This window comes from Poromitra crassiceps, assembly GCF_964638095.1.
Source record: "Poromitra crassiceps genome assembly, chromosome: 14".
NCBI classification, from domain to species: Eukaryota; Metazoa; Chordata; class Actinopteri; order Beryciformes; family Melamphaidae; genus Poromitra; species Poromitra crassiceps.
Genome location: NC_139633.1, coordinates 43,974,507 through 43,992,361, shown reverse-complemented (window position 1 = coordinate 43,992,361; position 17,855 = coordinate 43,974,507). Strand labels below are relative to the sequence as shown.

The window sequence follows — 17,855 nt, the reverse complement described above, 5'->3', positions numbered from 1 at the left end:
CTAATGTTTAATTGTATGTTTAATAAAGAATATGCTATTTGCACCTGTATGTCAAATACGCCGAATTTAAAACGCAGAGTTTAATTGTATGTTTAATAAGGAATATGCTATTTGCACCTGTATGTCAAATACGCCGAATTTAAAATGTTTAAGCACGTCTAAAGTATGCACATGACATGTGCACCTATGTGCAGTGAATATGCCACTGTCTCTGACTTGTCTTATCACTATACTGCCTTATTGCTTGTTGTGTCTCTTGTTGTTTTTGCACTCATATGCCCTGTTATATTTGTACTATGTTGTAAACGGAGTCCACAGCACAAGAATTTCACACGTGATACTTGTACCATGGAGTGACAATAAAAATCTTGAATCTTGAGATTCAAGATTCTTGAATCTTGAATCTTGAATCTCAACGACTGAGTACGGACGTATATCCATGACCATAAAAGTTCCAATGGATTTTGTGATTGGTTTCGCCCTTTCCGAGTTGGGTGGATGCTTTGATAGCATTGCTTGCTCGATTGTTGGCTGGTTGGGAGCAACTACAGCCGGTGTGTCTGATTGCATGTTCTGCCATGTTCACATGTGTTTGTTTTGCTTGCGGCTGGCAGCATGCGCCACGTCGTAAACTGTCCGGGCGCTGCCTCGCGCTCGCAGTTTAGCTCCGCCTTTTCGCTCCATCAACATCACGTTACAACTAACGATAAAAAAAATCTATTATTGACATTTGTGAATCGATTCATACTCGTCCACGTCCGCATCTCGATGCATCTAAGAATCGATTATTTTCCCCACCCCTACTGTAAATCCTCCAATCTTTTCTTTTGTCTCCGCCGTTTACCCGCTGCAAACACGTTATTTGCCGATATTGTCCCACCCCAGTCAACAAAATAACCCGAATTGCATCAAAACTCCGATGTTTTTAACAGGTATATGATGTGATGGTGTCGTTATGAGATAGGGATAATATATACAGTCAATAGGCCTACACCTATCCAAATTACGCATGAATTACAGCATGCCTCACGCAAACTATATTACATGGACAGCAAGACGGGAATCTGGTTTGATTGATCTAACTCCCAGGCATTGCCAGGCCACAACTGTGAAGAATTCTGGTGGTTAACACCGCCCAAATCCTGTTTGCGCCGTGCATAAATGATTTGGCACACCTCTAATCTGCGTTTGCGCCCCGTTGTTGTGATGAGTTATGCTCCCCCGTGCTTCCTTCACGTGTGAAATTCTTGTGCTGTGGACTCCGTTTACAACATAGTACAAATATAACAGGGCATATGAGTGCAAAAACAACAAGAGACACAACAAGCAATAAGGCAGTAGAGTGATAAGACAAGTCAGAGACAGTGGCATATTCACTGCACATCGGTGCACATGTCATGTGCATACTTTAGACGTGCTTAAACATCTTAAATTCGACGTATTTGACGTACAGGTGCAAATAGCATATACCTAACATACAATTAAACATTAGACATACATAATGGTAGCAGCTACAGTATGGTACAGTACAGCTACTACACTATTTGTGTATGTGTATTTGTGTATTTTGGAGCAGTTTTAACTTAAAAACAGGGAGGTCACGTCTACCCAAACAAGTATATAATTTTTAAACAGTTATGTTTTAAATTATTACAATATGTTCCCGTTAGGTGGGGATACGTTTTGCTGCTGCCTGGCGGGGGTGCAAAACTCGGCATAACACCTGGACAGTGGACTGTAATCTTCCCTGCCTTAAGGCACACGCAAACAGGTGCGCAAGCCCTAATAGGGGATATTGCCTGTACGAAGGGCTCTCTGAATTGGTTTTCCTCCGAGACATAAATGCCGTAAAATAATCGAAAATTGACCACAAACAGATACAAAAACATGAGCATGTGTTTAATGTAAATAAAAAAAACTATAGCGACCAACACTCATTTAAAGAAGAAACGCGATGTGCGTCTGCTGGAGCTGAGCCGTACTTCCTCAACTTGTGGCCGATTCATGAGCGCTCTGCATGGGCTTAGCTTCTTCCCTCCCTCCCTCCATCCTCCTTCCCATCACCACAGTCATTCATCATCCACTAGCAGCAGTCTGGTGTCGCGTCTTCTCCTCGACGACACACTCGTACCGCATCACCGGTCGGAGCAGCAGTGGATCTTTCCCCGCCGGAGGTAAGCTACCGCGCTGCCCACCTGCCTGATCCGCTTCTCCCTCCGTCAGCAGCGTGTGAGTGGAGCGCTCAGACTTTTATCAATGTTGTAAAATAAATAGCCCACCAACAGATACAAAAACATGAGATTCCACTGAGACACAGCGCCTTCATTGGATAGAGGCAGACTGAGGGGCTGCGGGGGGACGATGGTTTTGTAGAACGGACAACTGCAAGCCAACTAACGCTAACATTGATGCTAGCGTTAGCACCTTCGCTAGCTAGGTTAGTGTAACGTGGCCCACTTTACCACATTAAGGGTTAGGGTTACTGTTAACTGTTAAAGGGTGTCCAACCAATAAAAGTGTTGTCCGACAACGCCACCTAGGTTGTTTGGTAGAGCCTAGGACTCAAATAAAAAAGCTGCACAGGTTCTTTAAAATCAGGAGTAAGCGGAGTTAAAAATTGACCACCAAGGTATAAGGAATAACAATGTTTATTACTACAAGAATATTAAAGTCCACTGCTGGAATCAAAGTCCGCTAGTGCCGTCCTCCCGCTTTGGTCCTCTCGCTTTGGTCCTCCGTTCTCCTTTAGGGGACCAAGACACAGCGTCAGCCACCGCCACTCACTTCACACGAAATCCACTGCAACAAGTATCCACTGCAACCCTTTGTGAAAGACAAACCCGTAGTAAGCTCAAAAACACATGCAGTAAAACACAGCACTCTGATTGAGATTAGGGGGTGATCTGCTGTTAGCAGTCCAAGAAAAGTCCCGGCGGCCTTGGCAAGGGGGTAACACAAATAAAATAGGACAGTGGGACAATTAAAAGTGGCTGGGGATAAAAGGGCCCATTAAGATAAAAACAAGGAAAAATGTCTTAGATTAAAACGTTAAAAGGGGATTAAAATCTGGCAATCACCATATTCAACAGTATGCTGGAAGGAGGAGGAAGGAGCCAGGGGTAAAAAACATGTACTTAACTCGAGAGAGGGGCTCGTCGAGACGCCACCCCTCTGCTGCGGTTCAATGGCTTCCCCCTGACTTTCACCGATGATTAGACGCTCCGCTCCACCGACACCTCGCCCGGATCCCAGGTCCTTGTCACGGTGCCACACACCTCGCCTGTCTCCTGATCGTTGGGGTGCTGCTGCTGGCTCCTCCGTCTGGGACTGCTTCGGGCCGTCTGTTCCGTCGGCCTCCTCCGTCTCACGTTGGCTCGGTGTGTTCTCTCACTACTAGTCTTGGACGAGGAACGGCAGCTTGAAAGAGAATGCGGAGCCCCCACCCAATCTCAATGTCTCGAAAACAAAAGAAATCTGCATTGATTACAGACGTTCCCCTCCTACACCTCAGAACAGTGTTTTTAATGGTCAGAATGTGGATCTTGTCACCAGTTATAAATATCTAGCCACGATAATTGACGACAAGCTGAAATTCGACCTTAACTCTGACATGTTGTGTAAAAAAGGTCAGCAACGTCTACACTGCTTGAGGAAACTTGCAAAGTTCCAAATCGATAAGACTGATGAAACTGTTTTATAGTGCCTATATTGAGTCAGTAATTTCCTTCTCCATTGCCTGTTGGTATGGTAACCTGTGTATTAAGGATAAGAATTCCCTCGGAAAAATTGTGAAGGTGGCCTCTAAAGTAGCCGGCATCCATCTGGACAGCCTCGACCATGTCTTTAACAGACAAGTACTTAAGAAGGCTTTGTCCATCCGTTCAGACGCAGCCCACCCTCTAAGCTCGGAGTACAGGCTCCTTCCTTCTGGTCGTCGACTGTGTGCCACACGGGCCACAAAAAATAGGCACAAGTTATCCTTTGTCCCCGTCTCTATTCGAGCATTGAACGCTGCTGAGGGAAGGTAATGATGTTTTAGTGTTTTATTATGATTTTTTATTATCAGCCTCCGCCGCTGTTTGTATTGTTTTATTGTTTCTATTGATTTTATGGTTTCTATTGTTTTATTGCTTTATATTATTGATTTATCTTTTCATTACTTTGTGCACTTTACTGGCCATTTGTGCACTTTATTCTGCTACCTCACTTTACCGGTCGCTGCGTGTCTGCACTTTACTGATCGCTGTGCACTTTACTGATCGCTGTGCACTTTACCGATCGCTGTGCACTTTACCGATCGCTGTGCACTTTACCGATCGCTGTGCACTTTACCGATCGCTGTGCACTTTAATGCTACCTTGCACATTTATCGGTCATTGTGTGTCACAAACAAGGTTCTTGATCTTTTATTTAGCCTTTTATTTATTCTAACTACATGCATGTAACATGTTTAACATGCTACTTGTGTTGTTCTTGTCTGTGTTCTTATCTGTATGTCTATCTGCTGCAACTCAATTTGCCCTTTGGGACACTAATAAACTTGAACTTGAACTTGAACTTGATTGATTTTTTTTTATTAAAAGATGTTAGTTCAAGAAGGGCCCAGGTGTAGCCTGAAAAGGTGAGTTTTTAGTCTCCGCCGAAAGATTGGCAGTGATTCGGCCGTTCTGACCGAAGGGGGGAGCTCACATCATTGAGGGGCCAGGGACGAGAAGAGTCGCGATCGGGACGGGCGACTTTTAAGCCCACGTAACGGTGGAGGAGTGAGGCGATCTGGATGGGTGGAGGAGCGGAGGGAGCAATGAGAAGTTTGGAACTTGACCATAAATTAAAGAGACAAAGGGCCGACGTGTGGACTGCCCTGTAGGCCAGTACCAGTGTCTTGAATTTGATGCAAGCCGAGATGTTCATATGATACTCCAATTGTTGAGCGTCATAATGCCTTCTGCTGGTCATCAGTTAGAGATACAATTGATAGGTCTTCTCTCAATTTATTTTACGCAAATAAAGAGAAGGCCAAAATTGATTATTGACAGGTTTCACTTGGTGAGGAACAGACCTTCAATTAATACTCAAACTGCATTGTCATCTGACTATGTCACTCCAAACTTTAAGCACTTAAGCGGTCAACGTAAATTCTCCTATCGGCAGTGGCGTTGGAAGTACTTTTAGGTAGGGGGTGCTGTCACCGATTCAACATTGGGGGGGACGGCTGACGGCGCCCACAGGGCGCCAAAAAATTTGGCCACTTTGTCGCCAGATTAGAGGAATATTAATATTAAGATTAGACTGTTGTGTCATTATTCAGTCACCTTTTCTCACTCACCTCCATGTCACCACTTGCTCCCACTGCTGTGTTGGAATCCTCATTCTCTCTCCCACCCTTTTTGGACTTTTAGCCATATTTAGAGGAATATTAAATTTTAAATTAACATTAGGATTATACTGTTGTGATGTCATTATTCAGTGTCTTCTCCTCTTCTCTGCAGCATTACTCAATTTACCCTCAGGACTCAGGGACAGTGATAGCCTACCTGCTATTCCTCCGATATATCCAGGGCCGGATTAATAGTACCATGGGCCCCCGGTGCTATTCATTTTCTAAGCTATTCATTTAGCCTTTTAAGGTAGTCATAAAGATTATATCTTCCAGACTGAAATGTTATAACAGAAGTGGAGTATTGGCCAGAATTACATGAACATTTGGACACTTATTCAGCGGGTATTTTGCATGTTGCGTTCAGGTGCACTGTAAAAAAAAAAAAAAAAAAATTTTTTTTTTTTTTTTTTTTTTTTTACATCTCTTGCCACCAGGGGGTGCTGCAGCGCCCACCGCACCGTGCTTCCAACGCCGTTGCCTATCGGGCAATAACTTTGTGGAATAGGCTACCAGCATCTATCAGAATTGTATCTAGAAGAGATTTTAGGAAGTATGTTAAGACCTTTTTAGATGGGCATTGGGACTAATTACTGTAGGATGGTATAGGGTAGGTTTATATCGGGAAATTAGATAAGGTGTTTGTATATCTTTTTGTATTTTTGTATTTTTGATTATATTGTACAACTGCGTACAAGGAAATGTATTGATATGTTGTAACGTAATGTTGTAGGGTATGTTGTTATGTTTTATGGTATTTGATATGATGTGTTGTATGTTTAATGTGTCAGGACTCTTGGAAGAGTAGCCTTTGGCTAAAAGAGATCCTAATAAAAACTCAAACTCAAACTCTCTCGCGGGTCAAACTTTCACCAATCTAATCTCATCATGACATCCAGGGATAGGCTATATTTTTCTAGCCGATGCGTTTAGAACATTGTTCTCAGTTTGCTCTTGCTATAGTGTAGCGTATTTACATGCTTGCTGTATTTAAACTGCCGTGAGATTTGTTTGAGGAGCATATGGAGACAGACGGAGATGAAAGAGGGAGGGGGGAGCTCAGAGCGCTTTGGTCGGGCTTTTCTGACCGGACTGGATCGCTCCGTGGAATCGGAGCTTGAAAGAGAAGAATGTGATTGGTTTACTGCAGATCGCCAATGGCCACAGTTGTGAATAATTCTATGCTTAAAAAGGCGTGGTTAAATGGGTAGCGCCAGCTTTAGCGGCAAGGAAAAATTAGGGAATGCGCCTGACCACTAATAGCGCTAGGGCAAGTCATAAACGCAAATTTAAGGCCAGGGGGAGGATAGAGCCCCATATGTGTGTAGCTTATGAGAGCAAGTGTATTATGGCATGTGAATCCACCGACCCGATGAAATGATTCTCATGATTTAATTGCTCGTTCCTATTGGTTCCAAGGTACTGTTCAGTGACTGGAGGAAAAAATAGAAATACATTGTTTGCATATATATCAATGAGCCAATCATCTAATTAAGCCAGACAGACTAATTAAAACAAGTGCCCTGAGTCCTAATTTACCAATAAGAGCCAATAAGACACAGGCTCGCGCTGTGTGTGTGTGTGTGTGTGTGTGTGTGTGTGTGTGTGTGTGTGTTTTCTTTGTGTCAGTGTGTCTCATCCCAGCTAGGCAAGTGGGTGGTGAACAATGTACACACACACACACACACACACACACACACACACACACACACACACACACACACACACACACACACACACACACACACACACACACACACACACACTCTCTCTCCCTCTATCCCTCTGTCTGTCTCTCTCCAGGAATGTCTACAGCTGTTCTCTGGAAACAACACACACACATGCAGGCGCGCACGCACACACACACACACACACACACACACACACACACACACACACACAGCCACACACCCCTTCTGATCCAGAGCCAGATAGTCGCCTCTTATCCTCTTCCTTTCTCTGTCCAGAGAGAGGGAGAGAGAGAGAGAGGGCTGAAACAGAGAGGAGTTAACATTGAAGTGAATCGGGAAAATGACCCGACTTCTCTCTCAATGTAAGGTCTTAATTCAACACTTTCCAAATAAGTTTATTGTCTGAATCTACAATTTCAAGTATTTTTTATGCTGTCATGGTCGTCGTTTTATAAAGTATGGCCACATTTCGAGGAAAATATATGATAAATAAGAATAAGCTTTGGGGTGTGGCTACCTGGTGATTGACAGTGTCAGTCTCACCACAACAACACAGCCAGCCATGACAGCCAGCCTAGCTTAGCCTAGTTTAGCAATCAGCAGGAGCCGTAGCAAACAGAGACAGCGTTAAAACGTTGTGTAAGGCAACAAGGGTGTTTTGAAAGGAGCCTCCAAATAATGTATTATTATTATTATTAGGGGTGGTTCAAGCCCCGAAGGGGCTGAAGCCCTATTGTTTTTGTGCCAGTTTATTATTCTTGTTGTCGTTGTTCTCATTGTTCATCTGCCTCGACGCAAATTGAAAAAACACGCATTGGGTTAAAGCCATTCTTGAAATAAAGGCTTTTTAATTTCAATGGAGACCTGAGTGCCTTGGATTTTTTAGTAGGGCGGCGGGCCCACTGTCTACTTTTGTATTTCTTATAAATAGAGGACATTTTAATCAAGAGTATGTCCCTTGCGTCATCATAAGCAGTAGAATAGAACAAGGAATGGATCTCGTTTTTCAAGTTCACGTAAATCACAGAGCCTATCTTCTTCAGGGGTAACATTAAACATTAAATCTACATGAAACATTATGTGACACTTCCCAGTCCCTGGTACCGCAACTCAGCCGTTTCTGTTTTTCAGGAAATGCGATCTAAGGGTCTTTTTTGAAGGGGGAAAAAATTAGTTTGTGTTTTTTCATTAGTACACAAAAGAGGATTTGAACTATTCATTCCACATACAATTTCAAACATAACCCCCATCATTCGAATATTATTTGACCACATGTTGTGACTGTGGGGTGAAGGAAAACAACACGGGTCTGTGAGCAGACTGGCCGAGGCTGTAGCTACTAAGATTAATTACGGTAACAGCTATAAAGTTTACCTTGTGGAGGCTACTGGTAAGCACATAGGTTAGCACCAGGCAGTAGCAGTGGTAAGCAGGAAAAACAAGATGGCGGTCAGTCGGACCAAGTAAACCCCCAAATAGGGAGTTCTGGCGTTTTGGCCCCAACTGAAAATTACCCAGAATTCAACAGAGAATTACCCAGAATTCAACATTAAATTACCCAGAATTCAACTGATTTGGGGCTTCAAAAAGTGTTTCCAAAACCAATGGGCTAGGTTCATACCTATAATATGCAGTCAATGGGAGAGACAGAGAGCGAGAGACAGAAGTTGGGTTTCCATCCAAAGGTATCGCAAATGTTAATCGAAGTTTCAGAAAGGCGGCAAAAGAAAATGCGAAATAATGTGCGTTTCCATCTGCTGCTATCATGCAAATTATAGAGCTGTCATTCACCTTGTGTTTGAGGCTGTCTGCCTCTGCTGATCAGCTGCTAGACTCTGATACAGCTCTATTAAACACATCTAACATTATTCATTTAAAGTTTCTTGATGATCTACAAGTAGACAAAGGTACCATAACGCAATTTCTGGATTACCAGGTGCGACTCGGCAAGCATAACGTTATAATCCACAGAGCAGATAGTAAGTGAATACAATTTCATTCAATTCTATAGTGAGTCGCCTTAAAGTTAATATTCCAGTCTTCTTCTGTTTACCACGGCGGGTATTGTGCTGTGTAGCCTATTTACCATTAGTTACTGTGTGTAGCCCTATTGTGTAGGCAGGTCATGTTTTGCAGTGATCACTTTTTGAATGGAGAGACAACGGAATATCGCTTAATCTATTTCCACTGCACTTATCGCATTTTTCTTTTATCGATACACCCGACTTTGCCACCTCCCTCAAGTGTGAAAACTTTTTTGCGATATTTGGAGGCTTTTGTGAATTTTGCAGCGTTTTTTTATTCGCAAATTAAAATTTTGCATAAAAACAAGTGAATGGAAACCCGACTAGAGAGAGACAGAAAGAGAGGGGGAGAGAAAGAGAGAGGACAGAGACAGAGAGAGGGAGAGAGAGACAGACAGAGATAGAGTGTCAACAGGGGGGAGAGACAGAGGGAGAGAGAGAATATGACACATCTTTGCCAGGTCACAAAGAGTCAATGAAGCTAATAGGATGAGAGGAGAGAGAGAGAAAAGATGCATGGACACATGCGTGTGTCCACACACCTTTCCCCATGTGTGGCAGGTGTGCACAGAGCGCATTTAGTCAAAGTTTATTCATATTGAATGTGTCCAAATTGCACCAACTTCACAAGTTAGCACCAGCACAGCTAAGTGTGTGTGTGTGTGTGTGTGTGTGTGTGTGTGTGTGTGTGTGTGTGTGTGTGTGTGTGTGCGCGCGGGTGCGTGGGTGCATGTGTATGTGTATGTGTGTGTGTATGTGTGTGTTGCAGGCAGAGGGAGAGGACAGTCTGAAGAAGATGCAGCTGATGGAGTTAGCCATCCTGAACGGGACGTACCGCGACGCCAACATTAAGTCCCGTAAGAACCACCGTGTGTGTGTGTGTTTGACTAAATGCTAACTAGCTAAAACTAGCTGTTCTAGGGCAGGGTTGCCAACTCACACGCTCCTGGCATGTGACACACTCTTTCACCTTCAATCTCACGCGCTCACTCTGCCTGAACAATTCTCATGCTAATTAAAGGGATAGTTTGGTTTGTTTGAAGTGGGGTCCTATCAGCTAGTTGCATACACTAACTGAAATAGGTACAGTGTTCTGGACGCTGAGCGCACCGTTTATCGAGACCCAGCACTCTGAGCAACAGCCTCCACAGCTCTGTCGCCCACCTAAACAAATCATTATCAGTGTACATGCACGATCTATTTTGACAATTTTCAGCGCTTTACTTTACCGTCAAACAGCCCTCTCATTCGGCACTATTTCCTCCCAACCGTAGAACCTATGGCGTAGCTACGGGTGCGCCTGGGTGTGCCAGTGCCACCCACACAGGCAGCTGGCACACCCAAAAAGGAAGGGGGAAAATGAACGAATTAGTTCATTTCCAAAAACAGGTAAATGCCATTCTTAAAATGAATAATCAACACCTGTTTGATATTACCTGGAGTGCACATAAAAAAATATTATTGAGGTGAGTTGTGTGAAAATGATCAGCTGAATATGTCTTAATTATAATCTATAGTAAAAAAATATAAGAAAATACAATATAAATACAGCAATATATAATATAAACGGATAGAAAATACAAACATGTTGCAGTTTGCTAGCCTATATAATTTGTTTCACGTATGAGGCAGCAGTCCAGTGGCAATGGTAAATGGTAAATGGCCTGCATTACATAGCGCTTTACAATCAGTAGGTACATTCACCCACTCACCCAGACACCGATGGCGGCAGGCTACCACGCAGTATTCTGGCACAGGGGGAGCAATTTGGGGTTCAGTATCTTGCCTAAAGACACTTCGACATGCAGACTGGAGGAGGCAGGAATCAACCCACCGACCTCTTTTATCCAAGGCGATTAGTGAACGACCCGCTCTACCTCCTGAGCTACAGCCGCCCCGATAAATAATAAGTGTTATGATTTAATAATGAACACAGGTTAGGGTAGGGATCTGGCTAGGTGAGCATATTACTGAAAGATGTTGTGTTTATTTGTTTATTTAAAAAGGATCCTCATTAGCTGCCGCCTGGGCGGCAGCTAGTCTTCCTGGGGTCCAAGACAAAAACACATTACAGTAACAATGATTATGATTAAATTACAATGATTATAGTACAAAAACACAAGGTACAAAACATAAGAGACAATCAAAACCAGATATAAGCTAAGATAGATAGAGAATAGAAACAGAAGAGAATAAAAAGCATATCTAAGCTAGTACCGACAATAGTGGGGTCAGCTGGCCCTCTAGCTAGCCAAACCCAAATATTATATTATACTTACTACTAAATACATGACATTAGAAAACAGACATAAAAGAGAAAGTTAAATTCCAGACGTCATTATGAGTGAAGATGTGATCTGAGCATCCTTTTAAAACTAGCCCTCCCTTTGATTGAACAGATTTTGGATGTAAACTTAACTATTACAAGAGGCAATGGACCTATATAAGACAGTTAGACAGTTTTCTACAAGTAATTGGTTCTTAGTCTGGGTAAAGTCATCTGACCACCCCTCCCAAATCTGGTGGAGTGTATATGAATGCCTGAACTATAATTTATGTTGTTGAAAAGAAATGTGGGAGTCTGAGTTTGACTAACTATGAAAATGTATAAGTAGGTTAGACTTTAGCCTTTTCTCAACGCTGAGCCATGTAAGATGTGTATGTAAGACATGTCAGCTACGCTGGACCTAGGGGAGCACCCCAGGACCAGCCTAGCTGCTTTGTTTTGTGCTACTTGTAACTTGCCTAGTATACCCTTAGATGACCATACCACAGAGCAATAATCCAAATGACAAAGAACTAATGAACAAACAATTTGGTGAAGTAATACTGGTGTAACAAATGATTCACACTTTCTAACAATTGTTTGGGCAGAGTGAGCGTGTGAGATTGAAGGTGAAAGAGTGTGTCACACACCAGAAGCTAAACGGCTACTGAGCTAGTAGCTGCTAAGCTAACATCAGGTGATGCTAGAAGAGCTAAAAAGCACTCCAGACAGAGCTTTTTCCTTTGAAAAAAATTCAGAAAAATGCTATGTGGACACACGCCCACTAGGGGGACACACGCCCTAACTGAAACTCTGTTGGCCTGAACAGATTCTAAAAGATGTTCCTCCTCTCTTCTCTCTCTCTCACCTCTCTCCCTCACCCTCAATCTGTTTCTCTCTCTAGCTGCCCTCGCCTTCTCTCTGGCAGCTTCCTCCCAGACTCCTCGGCTGCTCCCTGGCCCCGGCCCTATCCTGGGCCCTCCCACTTTGCGTGGCCCGGCCTCCTCAGGCCCTGCCCTCCTGCCTCTGATTCGTCAGATCCAGACGGTGCAGCTACCCAATGGGACCGCCCACCACCCGGGCGCCGTGCTGCCGCCGGGTGCCGAGTCTGGTCAGTTACCTAATGGTCTCTCGTTCTCAGGGGGTTATAATATTACCAATGGCATCAAAACCAACCAGCCGAAAACATTTGGATGGAATAATTTACCTTTTTATGCCTCCGCCGGCGATAGCCAGGCCGGAGGCATAATGGATCCGGGTTGTCCGTCCGTAAGTCCGTCCGTCCGATGTTCGTTAACGCGATATCTGAGGAACACCTTGACGGAATTTCATCAAATTTGCCTTAAACAGCGACTTAGACTCAAGGATGAACTGATTAGATTTTGGTGGTCAAAGGTCAAAGGCCAAGGTCACTGTGACCTCTCGAAGCCATTTTCAAGCTTGTTAACGCGATATCTCAGGAATGCCTTGACGGAGTTTCATCAAATTTGCCTCAAACATGAACTTGGCCTCAAGGATGAACTTAATACATTTTGGTGGTCAAAGTTGAAGGTCACTGTGACCTCACGAACGCCATTCCCAAGTTGGTTAATGCGATACCTCATGAACGGCTTGATGGAATTTCTTCTGATTTGGCTCAAACATCGACTTGCACTCAAGGATAAACTGATTAGACTTTGATGGTCAAAGGTCAAAGTTCAAGGTCACTGTGACCTCACACACCCAATTTCCAAGCTCTGTAACGCAACATCTAAGGAGCGCCTTCACGGAATTTCTTCCAATTTGCCTCAAATGGCGATTTGGACTCAACAATGAATATGCATAAATCCGCGGTGCGGTCGTTCTAGTTCACAGCAGCTTTGTGTCTAAAAGGCAGTGTAAACACAGGTGCAACTAAAACATTAACTAACCCTAACCCTAAAGCTGAGATTACACTACAAGACATTTCCTAGGATTTTACATAGGATTTCCAGTTGGGCTCAGATGGCTCTAGTTGGCTCTAGTTGGCTCTAGTTGTCCCCAGATGTGGCCAGTTGTCTGCAGTCTTAGCACCAATTAGCACCGAAATCGGTTAGTGTAAACTGGGTGCAGATTTCTAATCGTCTAGTATAAACTGCCAGATGACGCCAGTCGGAGCCACACGATTATTTCAAACTGAAATTCAAATGTTTGAAATCCAGCCGCTGATATCGCATAGTGTATACTGCTCCACCGACTCAACCCAACTGGACTCAACTCAATGTTCCATCAACAGCCAATGAAAACAGAGGAGGGCGGTACCATGGGCGGTACACAAAAAGTGAATAAAAAAAATGACTCCACGCAGCCCTGTCAAGTAGTTTTCCAGTGGCCCGAAAACTATTCGCGCAAGACATGCTTCGTGTTGTGCAGTGCGATGCCAGAATCGGAAAGCTAATGTAGCAGAGTATAGAGTATAGAGTGTAGCCTATTCACACTTGGTTAATAAAATAATAAACGATAGAGCCAGGCTGTAAGGTTATAACAAGCTTCTCCCCACATATCCTGTTCTACGCAACTCGAGGGAACATACACAGCCTCGCACACACGCAATAGAACACAACACAACACTGAACAGTCTGTTACACTATCAACAAAGCAAGGACTAAAGTTTTACCGAATCCCGTCAACTCATACTGCTTTTAATGCTAACCGTAGGTGTATTTGGTTGCAAGCCGAAAGAGGAAATCGTTAAAAATGCCCGACTTTGCAGTGCTCGCTCATTTAATATCAGAAGCTGTAGTAGGCTGCTAGTAACAGCCACATCGCTTGGTTAGTTAACAACAAAGTAACGTTAAATAATGTCATTATTGAGTTGAACTGATTGGAACGAGGACATCATTAAAAATGCCCGACTTTGTAGTGCTCTTCATAATCAGGTAAGCTGCCTGAAACTGTAGGCTGCTCAACATCGCTCGGTTAGTTAACGACCAAGTAACGTTACATAATGTCATTATTGAGTTGTGTGCATTATCAACATAACAATATATCTTTGCAAGTTACAGAATAATTATCTACGCTATCCCCAGTTATAAAGGAATGCACGATATGTATTGCTGGCCACTAGGCTTGGCCAATTGACAGCGCCAGTGCGTATGGGTCTGTAAGACATATCCCATTAAACAACGTTAATTTCGATGCATAACATTGCTTATCACTAGGCGATAAGCTGTGGTAGTAAGCCGAGAACTGCATTTTAAAACTAAAATCTAACTGTGTGTCGCAGATGAGCACAGAGCAGTCCTGACAGCGGGGCTTTTACACAGTTCTCAGTGTCTGTCAATGCTGGGCTGACAGCCTAAAGGCTTAACTCTCGCTCTCGCGAGAGTTTTGGTGAGGCGATGTTCAGTTGGAGGGAGTCGTCATGGAGACAATCGGCTAGTGTATTTCAAACAGTGATTTCCAGGCGGTCTGAGTCGTATAGTGTATTTCAATCAGTTGTTCAGTCGTGATAAAAAATCTTAATGAAAAAGTCTTGTAGTGTAAACTCCCCAGTCTTTCAAAATCTGTGAAAGATGTTCAGAGTTGGTCAGAGTTGGGTAGTGTATTTGAGGCATAAATAATTTTCAGGGGTCTGGCATGAATCTCGCACGGGGGGAAAAGAGTGCCCATAGGGGGCACTACGGCAATGTTTTAGATTTTAAATAGCCATAATTCACACACCATTGCATGGATTGCCTCCAAACGTTGGGAGTGCGACAGAATGCAATGCCAAATTTTGGGAAATTTGGACATAATCATAGCACCACCTACTGGCTACGAAAAAAGCGGTTTATCTCGAGGACCGTTCATCCGATCAATTTCAAACTTGGGGCGTGCGCTGCCGGGAACCCGGCGGAGCTGACAGAGTGCAGGGCCCAATTTCAGAGTGCAGGGCCCAATTTCAGACATGCCCATAGTCATAGTGCCACCTACTGACAACATAAAAAAAAGAAATCTCGAGAACCGTTCATCTGAATGACTTCAAACTTGGGGAGTGCGCTGCTGCGGACCTGACGGAGTGCAGTGCCAAATTCCATGCAATTTGGACACATGCATAGTCATAGTGCCACCTACTGACACAAAAAAAGGTTTATCTTGAGAACCGTACGCCCAATTGACTTGAAACTTGGCAGGTGCGCTGCCGGGGACCCCAAGAAAATGCAGTGTCATATTTTGTGCAATTCGACCAATCAGAACATGGCTTTCACGTATCTCGAGAACCATTACTGAACAGTAATTTCTCCCCTACAGGTTTGATCTACGCCCACGCAGGGCCGTACGCGGAGTACCCATACACCCTGGCACCCGGCTCCATCCTGGAGTACTCTCCTCTAGAGGGAGGGGTACTCGGTAAGCCCGCCCCTCCCTGCCCCTGTGACTGCCCCCCCACCCCCCATCACCATGCCCATGGCCAGTGGAGCCCGGCCCCCACGCTGCTGCTCAGACACGCCTCCTAAACCACGAGAAACAAGCCACACCTCCTCACAGTTACCCCCACCCACCTTACTTGCCAGGAGGGGACCCCCCCCCCCCCCCCCCCCCCCGAGAAGAGAGAGGGTTTCTATTATTTTTATTCCTCTCTAGAATTTATTTTATTTAACTGTGCAAGAAACAATATTTTTAATTTAAAAATAAAATAAAAAAACAAGAACACATTTTGTTCTTGTTTTTTTATATTCATTGTTTTTTATCTAATTTTTTCCCCAAGAAATGTTTCTGTGAATGAAGTCAGGTTTTCAAATCATTCAGACTCTGACAGAGATTCAGACAAGCCCAAGGCCCACCACCTCAGCCCATGCACCTCCCCTCTCTCTCTCCGCCCAGGCTCATTATGACACTGACAGAATGGCATCATGAGAGATGTGTCGTGGTGCCAACGGGACGTCAGCTGGTTGTGGTCTGTTCTGTAAGCCTCATTCCTAGCAGGGCTACAGCATCAGATGACCTGATTGGCTGCCATTGTAGTGGGCATGGACTTTGTTGAAGGGCTGAGGAAGTAAGGACGCGAGGGTGGTTTGTCTCCTGAGGTGTCCTCTGACTCTTTCTTTACGTCTTTACATCAAGCCCTGTCAAGGGCATCAAACCACATGTGCGCACACACACACACGCATGCACACACACACACACACACACACACACACACATGCACGCGCACACACACACACACACACACACACGCACGCACGCACGCACGCACACACACACACACACACACACACACACACACACACACACACACACACACACACACACACACACACGTTCCATAGCGGCCTTCTTTTGAGTCTTAAGATGCCATGAAATGCCGAGCAGTCAGACAGGCAGCTGTCTCACAGTCTGACACCCACACACAGACGCACGCACTTACGCACACACACACGCACACACACACACACCTAGTCCTACCGTCACGCCAGGGTCCTATGTTCCTTCAATATTCTGTTAACAGACATTAAGTGCACGTTCACACCATACGCCAAAGCCACGCCAAAGCCACGCAGTTTCAATTCAGCGTCCTTGTTAACAGGCGAGTCCGTTCACACTGGCCGCACGCCATGCCACGCTGACGCCATGCCAAAGCCACGCTGATAGTTTCAGCTTCTGTTCTATTTTCCAAGCGTGCCGCACGCTGATCCCGAGCTGCCAGGCAGGCAGTCAATGCAATTTGGTAGGGGTGGGAGGGGCCTGTGAGGGGTGGGAGGGGCCGGAGCAGCAGCTCCGAGCCGGCCGCTGAGGAAAAGAGACTGTTTCTGGTGTGACCGCTTTGGCGTCAGATCAGCTTGATGTCTGCTTCAAGCTTCAGTTCAGCTTTGGCATATGGTGTGTTCGGCCACTAACCCTCCTATTTTGGAGGTCTCTAAAAAAAAATCCTGGCATCTGACCGGGCAGAGAATATAAAGAGTCTGGGTACTTCTGTAGATATCATTTTACTCAAACTCTTGTTTGGGTTTGGGTGCTGCTGTTCCCACAACAGCCCATAGGTTCTTTGGACCAAAACGTTCTGGACTCTCTAAGAGGAACTGCCACCTGGAGAGCTCCCCGAGAACTACAGTTCTTCAATGGCTTTTTTCTGTTTGCATTCGCACCGCCAATAGGAAGTAGTGATGTAACGTAAGCCGGCCGGTGGTTAGCATGCTAACCGCTAGTAGCTTCACAGCAAAGCAAGTGAGAGTTCACGGGGGATTGATACTACTTTGGCTAATGATTAGCTAGCTAATGTTAGCTTGCTAAAGAAATAGCGAGTTAACGTTGATGTGATGATACCACCTCGGGCATTTCTAGAAGTTTGAGAAGGTTCCTCTTGTGCTGGAGAGTACCTACCCCGAAGTAGGAATCCATCAAAACAGCATTCTAAGAACTATGATTGTTCCAACTGTTATTAGAACTATGCAAAGTTGCTCCAGTCCGAAAAGGCCTTGTGTTATATTATTAAGTGAATATAGATCTGGGGAACCCTGGGAACATAGGACCCTTTGTCATGTTCCCAGTATGGGCCA

General features: G+C 44.5%; 1 protein-coding gene across 1 annotated transcript in view; it reads left to right on the top strand.

The window, feature by feature from the left end:
* The window catches only part of qkib (QKI, KH domain containing, RNA binding b), a gene marked incomplete at both ends in the record, with an annotated part of 128,678 nt that extends 112,863 nt beyond the window's left edge, over positions 1-15,815 (top strand). Inside the window, 3 exons of the mRNA XM_083651053.1 lie at positions 9,862-9,949; positions 12,263-12,469; positions 15,610-15,815. Of these exons, the coding sequence (XP_083507179.1) occupies positions 9,862-9,949; positions 12,263-12,469; positions 15,610-15,815 (501 nt within the window). The remainder of the gene's footprint in view (positions 1-9,861; positions 9,950-12,262; positions 12,470-15,609) is intronic.
* Between the last annotated feature and the right edge of the window lie 2,040 nt (positions 15,816-17,855).